The following is a 14,424-nucleotide window of genomic DNA, read 5'->3' on the forward strand; positions in this document are numbered from 1 at the left end:
GGGTATAATTTAAATGGTCTGGTAGTAATGAAACTTTTACTTGTATTATAAAAATTGCCCACTTTTTATGAGAAAAATTTTTAGCATCTTTTGTTGTATTTTCATTATTAGAAGAATATTAGTTATATGCTGTTTAGACCTTATTGTTATGGCATGAAATCTATCAGTGTTTTTCAACAATCACCCCAGTAATTTTTAAGGATTAAGACTTATTTCAGGATAATTTACAGTTTTCCCTTCTCGTATTTATTGCTCTCATTTTCAGACAGTGAAAATGAGCAGTAAGTGCTCGAAAAACTGAGAAATAACCACACAACAAAATTCAAATATAAAAAAGTTTGAACTTGAACAAGATTGACTTATAAATACTTATACATACAATCCTGACGGTTATTTTAGGGTTAGGTTATTCTCTGGGAACGGATCAGCATTGCTTTGATGGATTTTAGTTGTCAGTTCTGTTTCTTATGATGTGTATGGTCTTGAAGACAATAGCATAGAATAATTTGTTTATATATGCCTGACAGTTGAGTTTCAGGGACTGCGGGATCCTCGTCATGGGCATATCATATTGTTTGTTATTGATTCCTTTAGAAGAAGCAATAGAGTCCACAGCCTGCCAGTATTTTCAGCACTAACTATTGAGGCAGCATTCTCAGATCATCGGTATCCTACTTGCTTCAATTGCACACCCATCCTGATACTTAACTTTTGAGATGTTCCACTGTTTTCCTTCTTATTTTCCTAGACTTATCTAGGAATGGCTTTATCTCGGGAATGGGTCCATTATCTCAGTTGTCCCTAACATTCATTCATTCCTTCCCTCTTTCATCAGGCACAGACTGTACCCCAGTATGTTATGGGTTCTGCAGTGAACTAGGTGGGCAAGGGCTCTGCCAGTAACATACTCCAAGAGGGAGACGGTTTAAAAAAGCAGGAAGACAAGCAAGGTAATTTCAGATAGTGAACAGTGCTGTGAAGACAATTAAACAAGATCTTGTTATAAAGGATGATGGCTGGAGGTGAAAGGTGGTCTTTGGATTACATGGTCAGAGAAGACTATTCTGTGGAGGTGATTGCTAGTAGAACTGAAACTTAGGTAATAACCGGGAGCCACATAGACATATGAAGATCTGGAAAAAGAAAATTCCAGGCAGAGTGAACCCATAGTAGTACAAAGGCCCTGGAGTGGAAATGAGCGTGGTAGTTCACAGAACAGAGAGCAAGCCATGGTCTGGAGCTTGGCCCCATCAGGGGCTCTGGGATAAGAGGACATTGGTGTGAGAGCTAAGGTTTATAGGGCCTGTAGGGCTACTGGACAGTGACACAAGCTGATTTCCATTTTTAGGATATCCTCCCCACTATGCTAGGGAAACCGGATTGTAAGGGAGCAGGAGTGTGGTGATAATGTGTGTTCACTACTGAGATTAGCACCAGGCTTTAGGACAGTTTCTTCAGTTGGACAACTTAGTGGACCTGACAGTTTTTTGAAAGAGGGTACTTTTTTGTATTTCAGAGCTAATTTGACTCCTGTTCTTTTTCAAAAGTGGTGTATAAGTGTTTCTTGGTTTGTGTTTTCATCTGTTTATTGTTATAGCAGTCCTGCTCATTTCTTAACCAAATATAATTTAATGCCATTTCAGTAAACTGAAGCTTGTTTGATTTTTTTTTCGCATCGTTTGTTCCAGCATAGTAGCTTAGATTCTTGTTTGCAAATCTATACAAAAATGGGTTGTTCATAGAATTTTAGAAATTTTAATACTGTGTGATTCTAAGCTGTTTTTTGCTTGTAACAATTACTTTGATGATGATGATTAGTCTATTGTAGCAGTAATACATATTTTAGTATGAATATATTATGAATTGTCCTTAATATTAAGGAAAATTGGGTCTAATGTATTCCATCACGTATTGCTGTCACTTTCCAGTTAGTTTTGATCAAGTCAATATTTAAGAAACTAGGTGCTTTAAATGGATTAAACTGATAGCATAATTGCTGATAATTCTCTGGGCAAAGCATATAAAAGGAGTTACTTATATAAATTTAAATGAAACACCAATAAAATTTGCTTATTCTTATATATTTTTAAAAATAAAAACATTAGTACGTGTTGACCATGTGAGATGGTGCATGCAGCTTTATGTAACAGCAGCCAATGCCAGTGTTATGCCCTAGAGCAGAGTTACCTTGCTGATTACAGTCCACATTTGTCTAAAGAGTATGGAGAGAAGGGCTGGGCAGGGAGAGTGGAGGAGGTTGGTTCTGTGGTTCATGTACCTGGAGCAGACCTGAGGAGGGTGGAGTAAATGGTCAAAGAAGTGTGGGCTCAGCTCTCGGGTCGCCAGAAGGACCAGAGTAGACTTTGCCAGTGAGGTGGGGAAACTTCGGGGGGTTTTGAGTAGAGGACTGTTAGAGTTGAGTTAAAAAATTCTTATAAATACAAATAATGAAACTATTCTACAGGGCAGAACCAGGACTTGGTTGAAAATAATAATAATAAAAAATATTAACTTACAGTGTTTCCTATATGTCAGGCACTAGCCTAAATGCTTTACAGAAGTTCAGTAAGTTTACTATTGACTGCAACTGCATGAGGTGGGCACCATTACTATCCCTATTTGACAGATAAGAAAGTGAACACAATTGAAAATATTTTCTTGGTGCATTAAAGTTTCATTTTAACATGATTTAAAGATGAGAATTTAGGATTTATTGACCTGTTTAGTTATTTGACTTTAAAAATCAACTCTGAGGTACAATCTGCATACAGTAAAAGGTAACTGCTTTAACTGTATAGTACAAGTTTCACACCCGTGTAACTCTTAACCGCTGTCGAGTCATCGGACATGTCCGTCACCCCAAAAAGTTCTTTTCTGCTGCTCTGAAGTTAGTCTTTCCCTGCCCAAGGTCACTACTGATCGACTTTCTGTTCCTACACACTGGTTTTTCCTCTTCTGGGGTTTCATGGGAGTGGAATCATACAGCCCTTGCCTTTTGGCGTTTGTCTTGTTTTGGTCTGCATACTGTTTCTGAGATTCAGCCATATTGTTGCATGTATCAGTAGTTCATTTCTTTTTTTTTTTTTTTTTTTTTTTGAGACGGAGTCTCGCTCTGTCGCCCAGGCTGCAGTGCAGTGGCCAGATCTCCGCTCACTGCAAGCTCCGCCTCCCGGGTTCACGCAATTCTGCTGCCTCAGCCTCCCGAGCAGCTGGGACTACAGGCGCCGCCACCTCGCCCGGCTTATTTTTTTGTATTTTTAGTAGAGACGGGGTTTCACCGTGTTAGCCAGGATGGTCTCGATCTCCTGACCTCATGATTCGCCCGTCTCGGCCTCCCAAAGTGCTGGGATTACAGGTTTGAGCCACCGCGCCCGGCCAGTAGTTCATTTCTTTACAGGAGCTGTTTTATGGGAGACCATCTGACCATCTAGATAGGTCTATCATAATCTTAATTCCAAAGAGCGAAACCCTGGGATAGCTTTCTATCTTTTCATCTTAGTTATATCTCCCCCTTTTTTCTAATTCTAAAAATACATAGGATATAAAAAGTTGAAACCACTTTCACTGTTTTATCATTATTAATATAGAAGTATATTTTTTGTAGATAATTATAAATATGAATCTGACTTTTTCACTTTTAAAAAAGACTTCTAAGTAAGGTGGTTCCTATGTTTTGACTTAAACCTCAATTAATAAATGTGTAGTTTCGGAAATTAGCATGCTGAATGAATAATGGTGGCACTTGAAATCTCATTTTGAATCGTGTATTCTACTAGGTAAATTAGCAATTTTTAGAAAATCTGGGACCTTGTCTTTCTGAATGAAAATATTATTTCTGAAATTCAGAAAAAAATTAACAACCTGAATAGCATTTCCTTAAGTCACTGGAACAAGCTTGTGGCAAGAAGCCTTTTCTTTTACATTAGGATGGTAACACTTTGGCAGAGAAGGAAGCTGTGGGACTGGTTTTCTCTGCCTCTCCTTTGATACCCTCTAACTCACTCTCCTTGGTCAGTTCTGGCAATGCCATTCCAGCTGTGTGACCTTGGGCAAGTCCTCGGCTTATTTGTGTTCGCTTTCTTATCTGTTCAGTGGGGACAGTAATGGTGCCCACCCCATGTGCCATGTGGTTGCAGTCAATAGTAAATGAGTTACTGGACATAAAGCCCTTAGGCTAGTGTCTGACATATAGGAAACACCGTAAGTTGTTATTTATTACTGTTATTTTTCAGCCGGTAACCACGTGCTGATTCTGTCCTGTAAAATAGTTTGATTACTATTACTGCTTGAATTCAGACCCAGCCATCCCTTGTCTGGGCTATTACGAAAGCTCCTGATTGATTTCCTCACCAGCAGTTTTCCTTCCTGCGGGACCATTCTCCGCAGGCCTTACAGAACGTGCAGCTCACCGTCTGGGAAATCAGAAAAGCCAGCAGTCATCGTGAGTTGTTGGGAACGCTTTCGTGGAGGAGCTGGGATTTGCACTTGACCTGGAAGGGTGTGGAGGATATTGACCATCAGAAGAATTGAGGGCCAGGTGAAAGCCTAAATTGAGAAAGGCCCAGAGTAGGAAGGGGACCTAGTATGGTGAAGGTAGGAGGGGCCAGAGGGTGTGCCAGGAACCCAGATGCCTGTAGGGGCCAGGGATGACCTCTAAGAGTAAAATGGGGATTTTTCTGTGATTTCTTCCAATAGATTTTTTTTTTTTTTTAAATCCATGGATAGACCAAACAAACCACATCTGAGATGAAAGGCTGTAGCCCACAGTTTGCTGCTTTGGATGAAGATAGTTTGAGAAGTTGAAACTCAGTCTCATCAGTAACAGCCTCAATGGGAGGCAGTAGAAAGCTCCTTCTCCTGCTTACTGACTCCCTGTCCCCACTCTCGCCTATTCCTATTCTGTATTAGAATCGTCTGGACAAGAGGAGGGGATGAGCCCTCAGGTGTCTTATTTTCTTTGCTTCTCTTGAACATTGACAGTCTCTAAAGCCAGCAGATGAACTACTAGATTTTATTTAGAAAGTTTAAAAAGCGGTTTGAATCAGATGCTTTGTAGATTGCTTATTCAAGAAGACAAAAGGTTCAGAGAAGTTGAATATAGAGTAGACTAGAAGCCAGAAAGCCTCACCCCATCTCGTCACTCTCCTGCCCAAACCCTCTTGTGTCATCCCACTGCTTTCTGAATGCAGTCCAGCTCTGTTTCCTGCCTTGGTTTTGCAGGTTCCAGTGGCGGCCGCCTCTGCTTTTTTCCTGGCTCTACTCTGGTGCAGCCACAGTGGCCTCTTTTTGTTCCTGAACAGCCCAAGGCCCTTCTCTCCTCAACTCCTCAGTTCTTAATACATGACTCATTTTCATCTCTCAAGTCCAAGTCCCTGTGTGACATCTCTGAGAGACCTCCCCCTGCCATCCTAACTAAAGCAAGGCACTGTCCCCTCCTCATCTCTCTTACATCACTCTTTAGGTCACTGAGACATTGAGCACCCCTAGTCTGCCACATTAGCTTGGGGTGCAGGTGGGCAGGACCTGCCCTTCTCTTGGTTGCTGCGTTCCCCAGGTAGCACTGCTCCAGCACACGGACACTTGCTGCCAATATGTGCAGGACGATTGGAGATTCCTGAATAGCTTCAGGTTGGAAGATGTCAGTGGCAATGGGAACTGGAGAAAGGGATCGGACGTGACAGATTTTGAAGGATCAGCAGCAGGGTTTGGCTCTGTTGACCACCTCATGTCCCGGAGTCTTCCCCGGCTTTGGTGATGCTATGCGCTTGGTGCCTCTTTGGCTCTGCGATGACTTCTAGGACTGGGACTCATTTGCTGCGCTTTTTCTTCCGTTTCATTCTTTGATAAGGGCATTCTGAGGGCTTTGTTTTTGGCTAGTCCCTCCTTTTCTGCTTTCCATGGAGGCCTCTCATCCACTTCTATGGACTCCATGGCCAGCTGGGCCCTACTGCTCTTACAGCCATCTCTCTGTGCCCAAACCTCTGGGCAGTTGATTGCCAGGCATTTGTTTGCTTGTTTGCAGTGACCACTGCTCTGAGCTGGGTACTCTGTGCCAGGTTTTATCGAGGTGAGTGAAGCAGAGCCTGCCTGTCTACACCCCTAAATTTGCCTCTCTGGAGAGGTGATTAACAAGCCAACCAGGAAGGGCTTTCACAATACACAGGGCACACTGTTGCAAGTTGTGGAGAGTGTTGTAACTGAGCCATAGGGGAAATCCTACTAGGTTAGGATAGTGGGGACTGGCTTCTAGGAGGCCAAAGTGTACTCTGGGTAGAGCCGAGGCCTGGAATACAAATGCAAATTGGCCCCTTTTGGTAACCTCACCTTGCTAGGGTCTCAGCTTCACCACCCTGGGGTTTAAAGCATCTGGAACTTTCTTCTGCTTTTTCCTCCATTCCCTGCAGGAACCCAAATGGGCATTCACAGTAAGTTGTTGTGTTTAATACTCTGAAGATATTGCAACTTATCTCAGTTTATTCTGGTATGTTTTGCTTTTTCTCCTTTAGAGATTAGCAGTGAAACCCTTCAAATGGAAAAGACTCTTGTGCCTGTTTGGAGAGAGCAAATGTCACAGCCATGTCTTGTCCCCAACTTTGCATACTTGACACTGCTCACTCTCTTTTCAAATGTGCATTGATGTAGAAAGTTATAGAAATTCCTTTTCATGGCTTTTTTAAAATTATTATTTTTATTTTTTAGACAGTCTCGCTCTGTCGCCCAGGTTGAAGTGCAGTGGCGCGATCTCGGCTCACTGCAACCTCCGCCTCCTGGGTTCAAGCGATTCTCCTGCCTCAGCCCCCCGAGTAGCTGAGACTACAGGCGTGCACCACCATGCTCCGCTAAATTTTGTATTTTTAGTAGAGACGGGGTTTCACCATGTTGGCCAGGATGATCTCGATCTCCTGACCTCGTGATCCACCCGCCTCTACCTTCCAAAGTTCATGGCTTATTTTTGAGGGAAAATACGTATAACAAAGTATGGAAGAAAAAGATATTGCAGGGCATAGAGGGAGAAAAAGGAACGAGGAGAAAGAGGGGAGAAAGCTTATAGTTGTAACTCTTGTAGTTTTTAATGTTAACAGTTGTACTCAGGAAGTGGGGGAGGTGCCCAGGAAGGGGAGAACGTAGAACGTGAATGTGTGGATTAAGCCCCCGCTGCCTCCCTCCACTCTTGTAGGTTTGGTCTCTAGGAATCGGTCCTAGCTTCTGCTTCTCAGCCCTGAGAGGGGAGGTACGATGGAAGACTGGAGGCGGTCTTAGTGCAGCAGCAGCTCGAGCTTTTTGATGATGTTTGTTGTATCTATGGATGTTTACCATATTGGAAATTATAATAAATTATTTTGAAATCGTTATAGATCCACATGAAGTTGTAAGAATAGTGTAGAGAGTCCTGTGTACTCTTATTTATTTTTGAGAAGGAGTCTTGCTCTATCCCCCAGGCCGGAGTGCAGTGGCATAACCTCAGCTCACTGCAACTTCCGCCTCCCGGGTTCAAGTGATTCTCCTGCCTCAGCCTCCTGATTAGCTGGGATTACAGGCGTGTGCCACCACGCTCGGCTAGTTTTTGTTTTTTTAGTAGAGATAGGGTTTCACCATGTTGGCCAGGCTGGTCTCGAACTCCTGACCTCAAGTGATCTGCCCGCCTCGGCCTCCCAAAGTGCTGGGATTACAGGCACGAGCCACTGCGCCCGGCCCAAGTCCTGTGTACTCTTTACCCAGCTGTTTCTAGCAGTAACATCTTACAAAGCTTTAGGACAATATGAAAGCTGGGAAATTGATTTGGTATAATAATGCTAGTTAGACTACAGGCCTTATTGATAAATCAGAAAAAATTAAAACATAAGATTAAGCAATCACACATCTCATGAACCACCAGAATGATGACATTTTCACATACAATAGCCTCCAGAAAACTCCACTCTACACACCTGACAGTGAAAAAGGCAGACAACATTTTAGTGTTGTTATAGCAATAGCTCTGACCTTGTGGGCCCCAGAAAGGGAATTCTCAGGTGTCCACGGACTGTGAGGTATGAGACACCACTGGGTTGGTGGTTAGAATGTAGACTCTGGAATCTGTCTGGATTTTATCTTGGCTCCACTACTTTAAAACTATGTAGCTTGGGAAAGTTACTCAGCAGGGCTGCTCTGTGGCATGGTATTTGAGAATCCAGACCCTGAAGCCAGATTGTCTGGATTGAAATTACCTAGCTCTGCCACCTGCTGGCTGTGACTATGGGCAAGGTTTAGTTTCATCTGTAACATGGGGATCATAAAAGTACCTATAGCAATTGGTAGTGTGCAGATTAAGTGAGGTGATAAGTGCTTGGAATTGTGTCTGACGTATCTCCAACGCTCCATCTGTGTTAGTTGTGATTGTTATTGTTGTGAGGATTAAATGAGGTAATGCATGTAAAGTGCTTAGCACAGATCTTGGCCCGGAGGATGGAATACATGTTGTACTCCCTAAGCTCCTCACCCCGTCCAGCATGGGAAGGTCATCCTGGGTCAGAGGAAATGTATCAGGAAAGCAGTAGAAAGGCCCTTCAGAGGCTCCCTAGCAAGGTCAAACCTCATGAATCAAAATCTCTCTAAGGTTTCTTATCTCAGGGAGCAGGAACAGAGAAGTTCTTTCTCTAGCCAGTGGACTTCATGAGGAGGGGGTCCTTGATCCTTACCACCTAGCATGGTGCTAGCTCTGAGCAGACACTCAGGGAGTATGTGTTAGTGTCTGACGAATGGGCTGAATGAAGGAGGGAGGCTTTGGCGATTAATTGGGGGAAGAGAAGCGAGTAGTGACTTTCTTTGAGTTTGAGGTAGGAAGTTGGAAACATCGGATTAATGAGATCAATTAATAGTTAATAACTAAATGACATTAAATTGACTTAAATTTAACATGTTAAATTTAATACTTATTGTTCCAGATCTGTTCACTGATACATGTTTAAAGACTGTACTTCATTAAGCAGTCAAATAATGAGTCCTCACTGAGGTCAACTAACAGGGAAGCAGAGAAGTCCTTTAGCTTCTTTCATATCACAGTAATCAGTGTTAAAAACCCATAAGACAGGAACATACTTCTATTCAGGGTCAGCAAGGATGGGGTGTGCTGGGAACGCCAGCAGTTGGGGTGCCTTGCAGAGCTTGCGATCTGCTCTCTGCTCTCTGCTTGATGACTTCTACTCCGCGAATGGGTAGACGAGTGAATGGCGATGAGTGTTTCTCAGAGGCCGTACCCCTGCCTGCCCCTCCTGCCTCAGTTCTAGCTGCTTCTCCCAACTCCTCTGCTCTGGACACATTGGTCTTTTTGCCCAGATACTGCTTTTCCTCTTAATTTGAGATTTGGTCCTGGCTGTTTTCTTTTCCTGGCATGTTTCCCCAATATTGTCACAGATTTCCTTTCTAATTCTGGAGAGGCCTCACCTGTCTGTCTGAAAAGGCATCCCCATCCCTATTCCATGACTCCGTGACTGTGTTTCCTGTTGTTTTTTTTTTTTTTTTTTTGAGACAGTCTCGCTCTGTCAGCCAGGCTAGAGTGCAGTAGCACGATCTCGGCCCACTGCAACCTCTGCCTCCCGGGCTCAAGCAGTTCTCTTGCCTCCTCAGCCTTCTGAGTAGCTGGGATTACAGGCGCCCACCACCACGCCTAGCTAATTTTTCTATTTTTAGTAGAGACGGGGTTTCACCATGTTGGCCAGGCTGGTCTCGAACTCCTGACCTCAGGGGTAATCTGCCTGCCTTGGCCTTCCAAAGTGTTGGGATCACAGGCATGCGCCATTGCACCCGACATTCCCCTCTTTTTTTTATTCGCCATTGATCAGAAGGCATGTGTCCCCTTTTTTGTGCTTGAGTTTTCTACAGGGCATCAGCCGTTGTATGTATGTGTTTAATTTTGTCTCTATTTCTCACCAGAGTGATGCCTTGTTGAGACAAGTGTGCTGCCTAGAACATTGCCTGGCCCATAGCAGGGATTCGGAAATATATAAATAAATATATAGAGTAGATGGTGCAATTTATTTTAGACAAGATCAATCTGGGAAATAGTGCCAGGATCAAATTGTGATTCTTTAGTGTAAGAATCAAGATGAACCCATTTAGATATAATATTACATCTAATCCTATCAGGATATATACCAAGAAGAGATCCCAGTTTATGAGTATGTAGGGGAGAGAACTTTTTGAAAACATTCCTTTGTTCCTAAGGTTTACTTGTACATTGATTGCTTGGAATTAATGGCATACCACATTTTCTAAAAAAGGGTTCTTATATTGATTCAGAAGAATACCTACCTCAAATTCAAGAAATTCAGGCTCATGTGGAGAAGATACTTCCTGATAGATGACCCTGCTCTTTTATTTATTTCTATCCCTCCTTTTTAGAAAAAGCTTTAAGTTAGCTTACAAAGAGCCATGCACTCATTCAAGTATTTAAGTGACAACAAACATTTGAAATCTACTGCTAAGCTGGGGGAACACAACATTGAATAAGATAGACACCATCTGTCTTCACTGCAGTCTCACAGAGGAGGCACACAGTAAACACAGAGCTATACAAATAAGCATTTAAAACTGTGGTAAGAGCTATGAAGGAGAACCAAGCAAGAAAAGAGGGTGGTTCTATTTAGGAAGTCCAGCCTACTTTCTAGTAGACTGGACTATTTACTAGTAGACTGGACTATTCAGGAAGTCCAGTGTACTTTCTACTCCTCAAATCATTGATTTTCTAGAAATGTTCTAGACAGTTTGCAGCCATAGCCACGGCCATGGAGAGCCCAGTGGGGGTGTGGGCGGAAGGGAGGGCCGGCCCTGGGGCTGCCCAGTGTCTGGGTTGTGCTGCTGTGAGCTGAGGTGCTCCTCTTGTAGTTCGGTCCTTTTGTAGTGTGAAGGATACGACAATAACAGAAAAAGCTTTCCTCTACTGGGTGTATGAGTCCAAAAGGAAAACCAATGGGTCTACTGGGACAAGATGTGGAATAAAAGAGTAATTTAAAAGAAAAAAAAAGACAAAAAATAATGGGTTGACTTAAAACAGATAAACAAATGCATAGGATTTTTTGGTATTTCTTTTTCCCATGGCCTCTCTGCTGAGGTCCTTTATGTTCTCGGGTGCTTCAGAAATTTTAATACACGTGCTCTCCAACTTGAAGTTACACATTTCCTATGGGAATGACCATTCCTGCCTTAAGCACCATCTCCTGCTGACATTTCCATGGAAATCTGGAAGTTTTAGGGCAGAGGTTCTTAGATGATATTCCAGCAGAATCTTAAGTGAAAACTCCATGATGGTTAGGACTGACCATAGGCACTCAGATCGGACAGATACGGGTTCAGATCCAGGCTTTGAGCCATTTAAGCAACGTCCGTAAGCTCTAATTCCCTGCTCTGTGTGGAGATGGGGAGACACTGATAACACCTGTTTCTTGGGCTATTTGGAGTAAATTCTCCCCAGCACGTAAGACAGCACAGTGCCTTGAGCAAGGAAGTTCTCAGTAAATATGAAGTTGTCATTAGAATCACTGTGAAAGTGCCTGGAAGTATCCGTTTAGGTTAGCAGACACGGTGACTTTTGAAATCGGCTGTGCTTCTGGGGAGAATAAATGGTGCTGCGTGTTTGCCTAGGGTCCCAACTGAGACGGAAGAAGAAGACCCCCTTTTACTTTACTAAATGGCCAGTACTGATAGGACATCACTCTGGCTAATATTTGTTAATGTCACTTACTTTATCAGTGTTAGGAAATAATCATTATGTAGCTTAGGATGCCAATGGCAACTACCAATGTAATACCTTTTCCCTCTTTGGAAATAAATTGTTCACATTTCCAAAAATCCAGCTAATAGATTAAGAATTTAAAAATGGGGACACTATATTTAGAAGTGAAAAATGTCTGTAGTTAATTTATTCACACTTTAGCTAATTGGAAGTACCAGTAAGACCATTTTCTGGGGCTAATTGGCTATCTTATGTTTTGAAAATGTTTCGGGGATATTGTTGGGACAAAGGTGTAAATCAAGCAGGAACAAAGCATTTATGTGTCTGAAATGTAGGCTCATTTGGCTCGGCTCTGCACGAGAGATGAACCTGTCTCTAGATGCCCTGTCTTGGGCTCTCCAGCTTGAAGCAGGCCAGAGAGTAGATGACCATGGTTGTGACTGTGATATTTATTTCTCTTGAAGTAGACTGTTGATAATTAATAAACCAAAAATTGAAATGCTGAGAGTATACCAGTTTGGATGCTATTCTTTTCTTTGTACATATATTCTTGAGGACGACATGAGCTTCATTGTTGTGGGAAAAATGGATCTTTTTTGTTTGGGGGTTTACTTTTGCTTGTGTTGATTCCTTTAAAAGTCCTGGAGAAATGTTTCCCTGTGCAGTGAAATGAAACACACTCGGACTACAAAGCCTATCATTCTTAGCAGTGCCGTGATACGCACATCAGTTAGACTGGATAAGCACATCAGCTCCGTAGGATATATAATGTACTGGTTACTAGACCCTTGGTGTTCCTTTGATTTGAAAGTTATCAAAAAATAACAGTCATATTCTACCAGTTGGCTCAAATCTCTCCTTCCCTTACATAGATACCTAATAGTAATCTTTTCTTAAGATTATGAATTCCAGCATAAACTTTGAAAAGTAATTTTAAAAAATTCTCTGTTTCTTAGCAACTCGGTGATATCCTGGTGATTTTGCTGTTTAGTGACTTGGTGAACAGCGGTAAATTACTGTTTCCTGGAGAGGTGGCACTTGCAGTGAGGGACCACAATAAGTTGTTGTGTTCTGGAATGGAATATTCAGGCCCCATCCAGTTAGGGGTTGTTGCTGGAGGGCAACATGGATGGGGCAGGGTTGGAGGGCCCCAGTAGCCTTTGTGGTGTGTGCTGAAAGCATTCATTGAAGTGGGCAGTGTTGGTTTTTATTTTGTAAATGTGCTAAGGTACTGATGGTAGCCTTTGATTTAGAAGTAAGCTTATGCTATATTTTGCTGCCAGATTCTATTTGAGTTTAAAGCAGTATGGTGCCAGAGATTATCATGTTTTGGAAATGGCCACAGGTGGCTGGAACAAAATAGAGTAACACAGACATGCTTGAAGGCTGCAGTGGTTTCCTTTGGACAGTTACAAACAAGCATCAAAGCAGCTCCTCAAATGCTTGACATCATCGTTTTGGTCTGGCTTGCCAGCTTCAGGTTTCGATTACATTTTTGCATATTTGCTCATTGAACCAGAAAAAAAAACAACCCCACGATTTGGGTTTTCTTTCTTTTGCTATGATCCTTCTATTTCTTGACTTGCAGAACACTACTGAGCCTGCGGTGGCCACCGAGACCCTGGCTGAGGTACCCGAACATGTGCTGCGAGGACTTCCGGAGGAAGTGAGGCTTTTCCCTTCTGCTGTTGACAAGACCCGGATTGGTGAGTACTCCTCCTGTCCCGGAGCAAGTCAGGCAGTAAAGAGCAGGTGGCAGTGCGGCTTCCTGCAGGGGCATGTCAGGTAGGGAGCACACCATAAAAGCAGCGGATTTACCCTTGACTTAGAAGATTTTATGGTGTTGATGCATTTTCCAGTCAAGAATCCAGGTTGGACATGGGTTGTAAAAATAAAACTGGGAAAACACACACACACACACACACACACACACACACACACATCCCATCCTTCTTTACTTGCCCAAGTGTCCTCCTCCTGTGAGTCTCGTTGCTGAACCTCGCCCCACAGAATGTGTTGTTCCCTTCTCTCTGATTTCACCATGATGAGCGTGATTGTGCCATTATATTCACTTCATTGTTTTGTAATTATTTTTACACTTGGCCCTGTTGTTTCTTGTGCCTTTATTTCTTATGTATCTTTGTGCCTCCAGTACCAGACACTTTGTGGACCCTCAGTAGATACTTGAATGAATGACATGCTGTGAGTGTATCTAAATTCTTCTGGCTGGGATTTCTCCTTGAACACAAACCAAGCTTGTGTGTGTTTGGTCTTTTTGTGGCCTAATCTTTAGACAGAAGGCTAAGGAAGTGAATTGTAAAACTTTAGTCAAAATACAGTCTTGGAATACATCATATTTATATCCCTGTTTCTTTTTTTTAGATGTACTTCCGATACTCCAATTTATATGTACACGTGTGTGAAAAAGTTTTAACACATGCTTTTAAAAATTCTCATTGGAAACTTATTCATTGAGCAGTTTGAATATATTGTTCAAATGAAAGTGGTTGATTTTATAGCTCAACTAATTGATTGTTAGTGTTGTTGTCAAATGCAGTTCATAGCAGACTTACAGAAAAGTGGGATTTGTACATCCTAGCAGGATAGGACCGGCCCAGCCTTTACCCCCCATTCCGTACATGAGGAAACTGAAGCCAAAAGGTGAGGGAACCGATCTGAGGTGCTGCTGTGTGCCAGTTTGTTGACTGCTGGGC

The 14,424-nt window shown here is 42.6% G+C and overlaps 1 protein-coding gene across 8 annotated transcripts in view; it reads left to right on the plus strand.

Annotated features, from left to right (window-relative positions):
* The window catches only part of PRDM2 (PR/SET domain 2), a 127,440-nt gene that overhangs the window by 18,172 nt on the left and 94,844 nt on the right, over window positions 1–14,424 (plus strand). For 7 of the 8 annotated variants that reach the window (XM_021936250.2, XM_021936252.2, XM_009197708.4 and 4 more), the window contains one exon: window positions 13,299–13,416. In XM_021936250.2, the coding sequence (XP_021791942.1) occupies window positions 13,299–13,416 (118 nt within the window). Of the gene's footprint in view, window positions 1–13,298; window positions 13,417–14,424 lie in introns of those variants that run through there. The other variant, XM_017957365.3, reaches the window with a different exon arrangement.

The sequence above is a fragment of the Papio anubis genome, chromosome 1 (genome assembly GCF_008728515.1).
Source record: "Papio anubis isolate 15944 chromosome 1, Panubis1.0, whole genome shotgun sequence".
Classification (NCBI taxonomy): domain Eukaryota; kingdom Metazoa; phylum Chordata; class Mammalia; order Primates; family Cercopithecidae; genus Papio; species Papio anubis.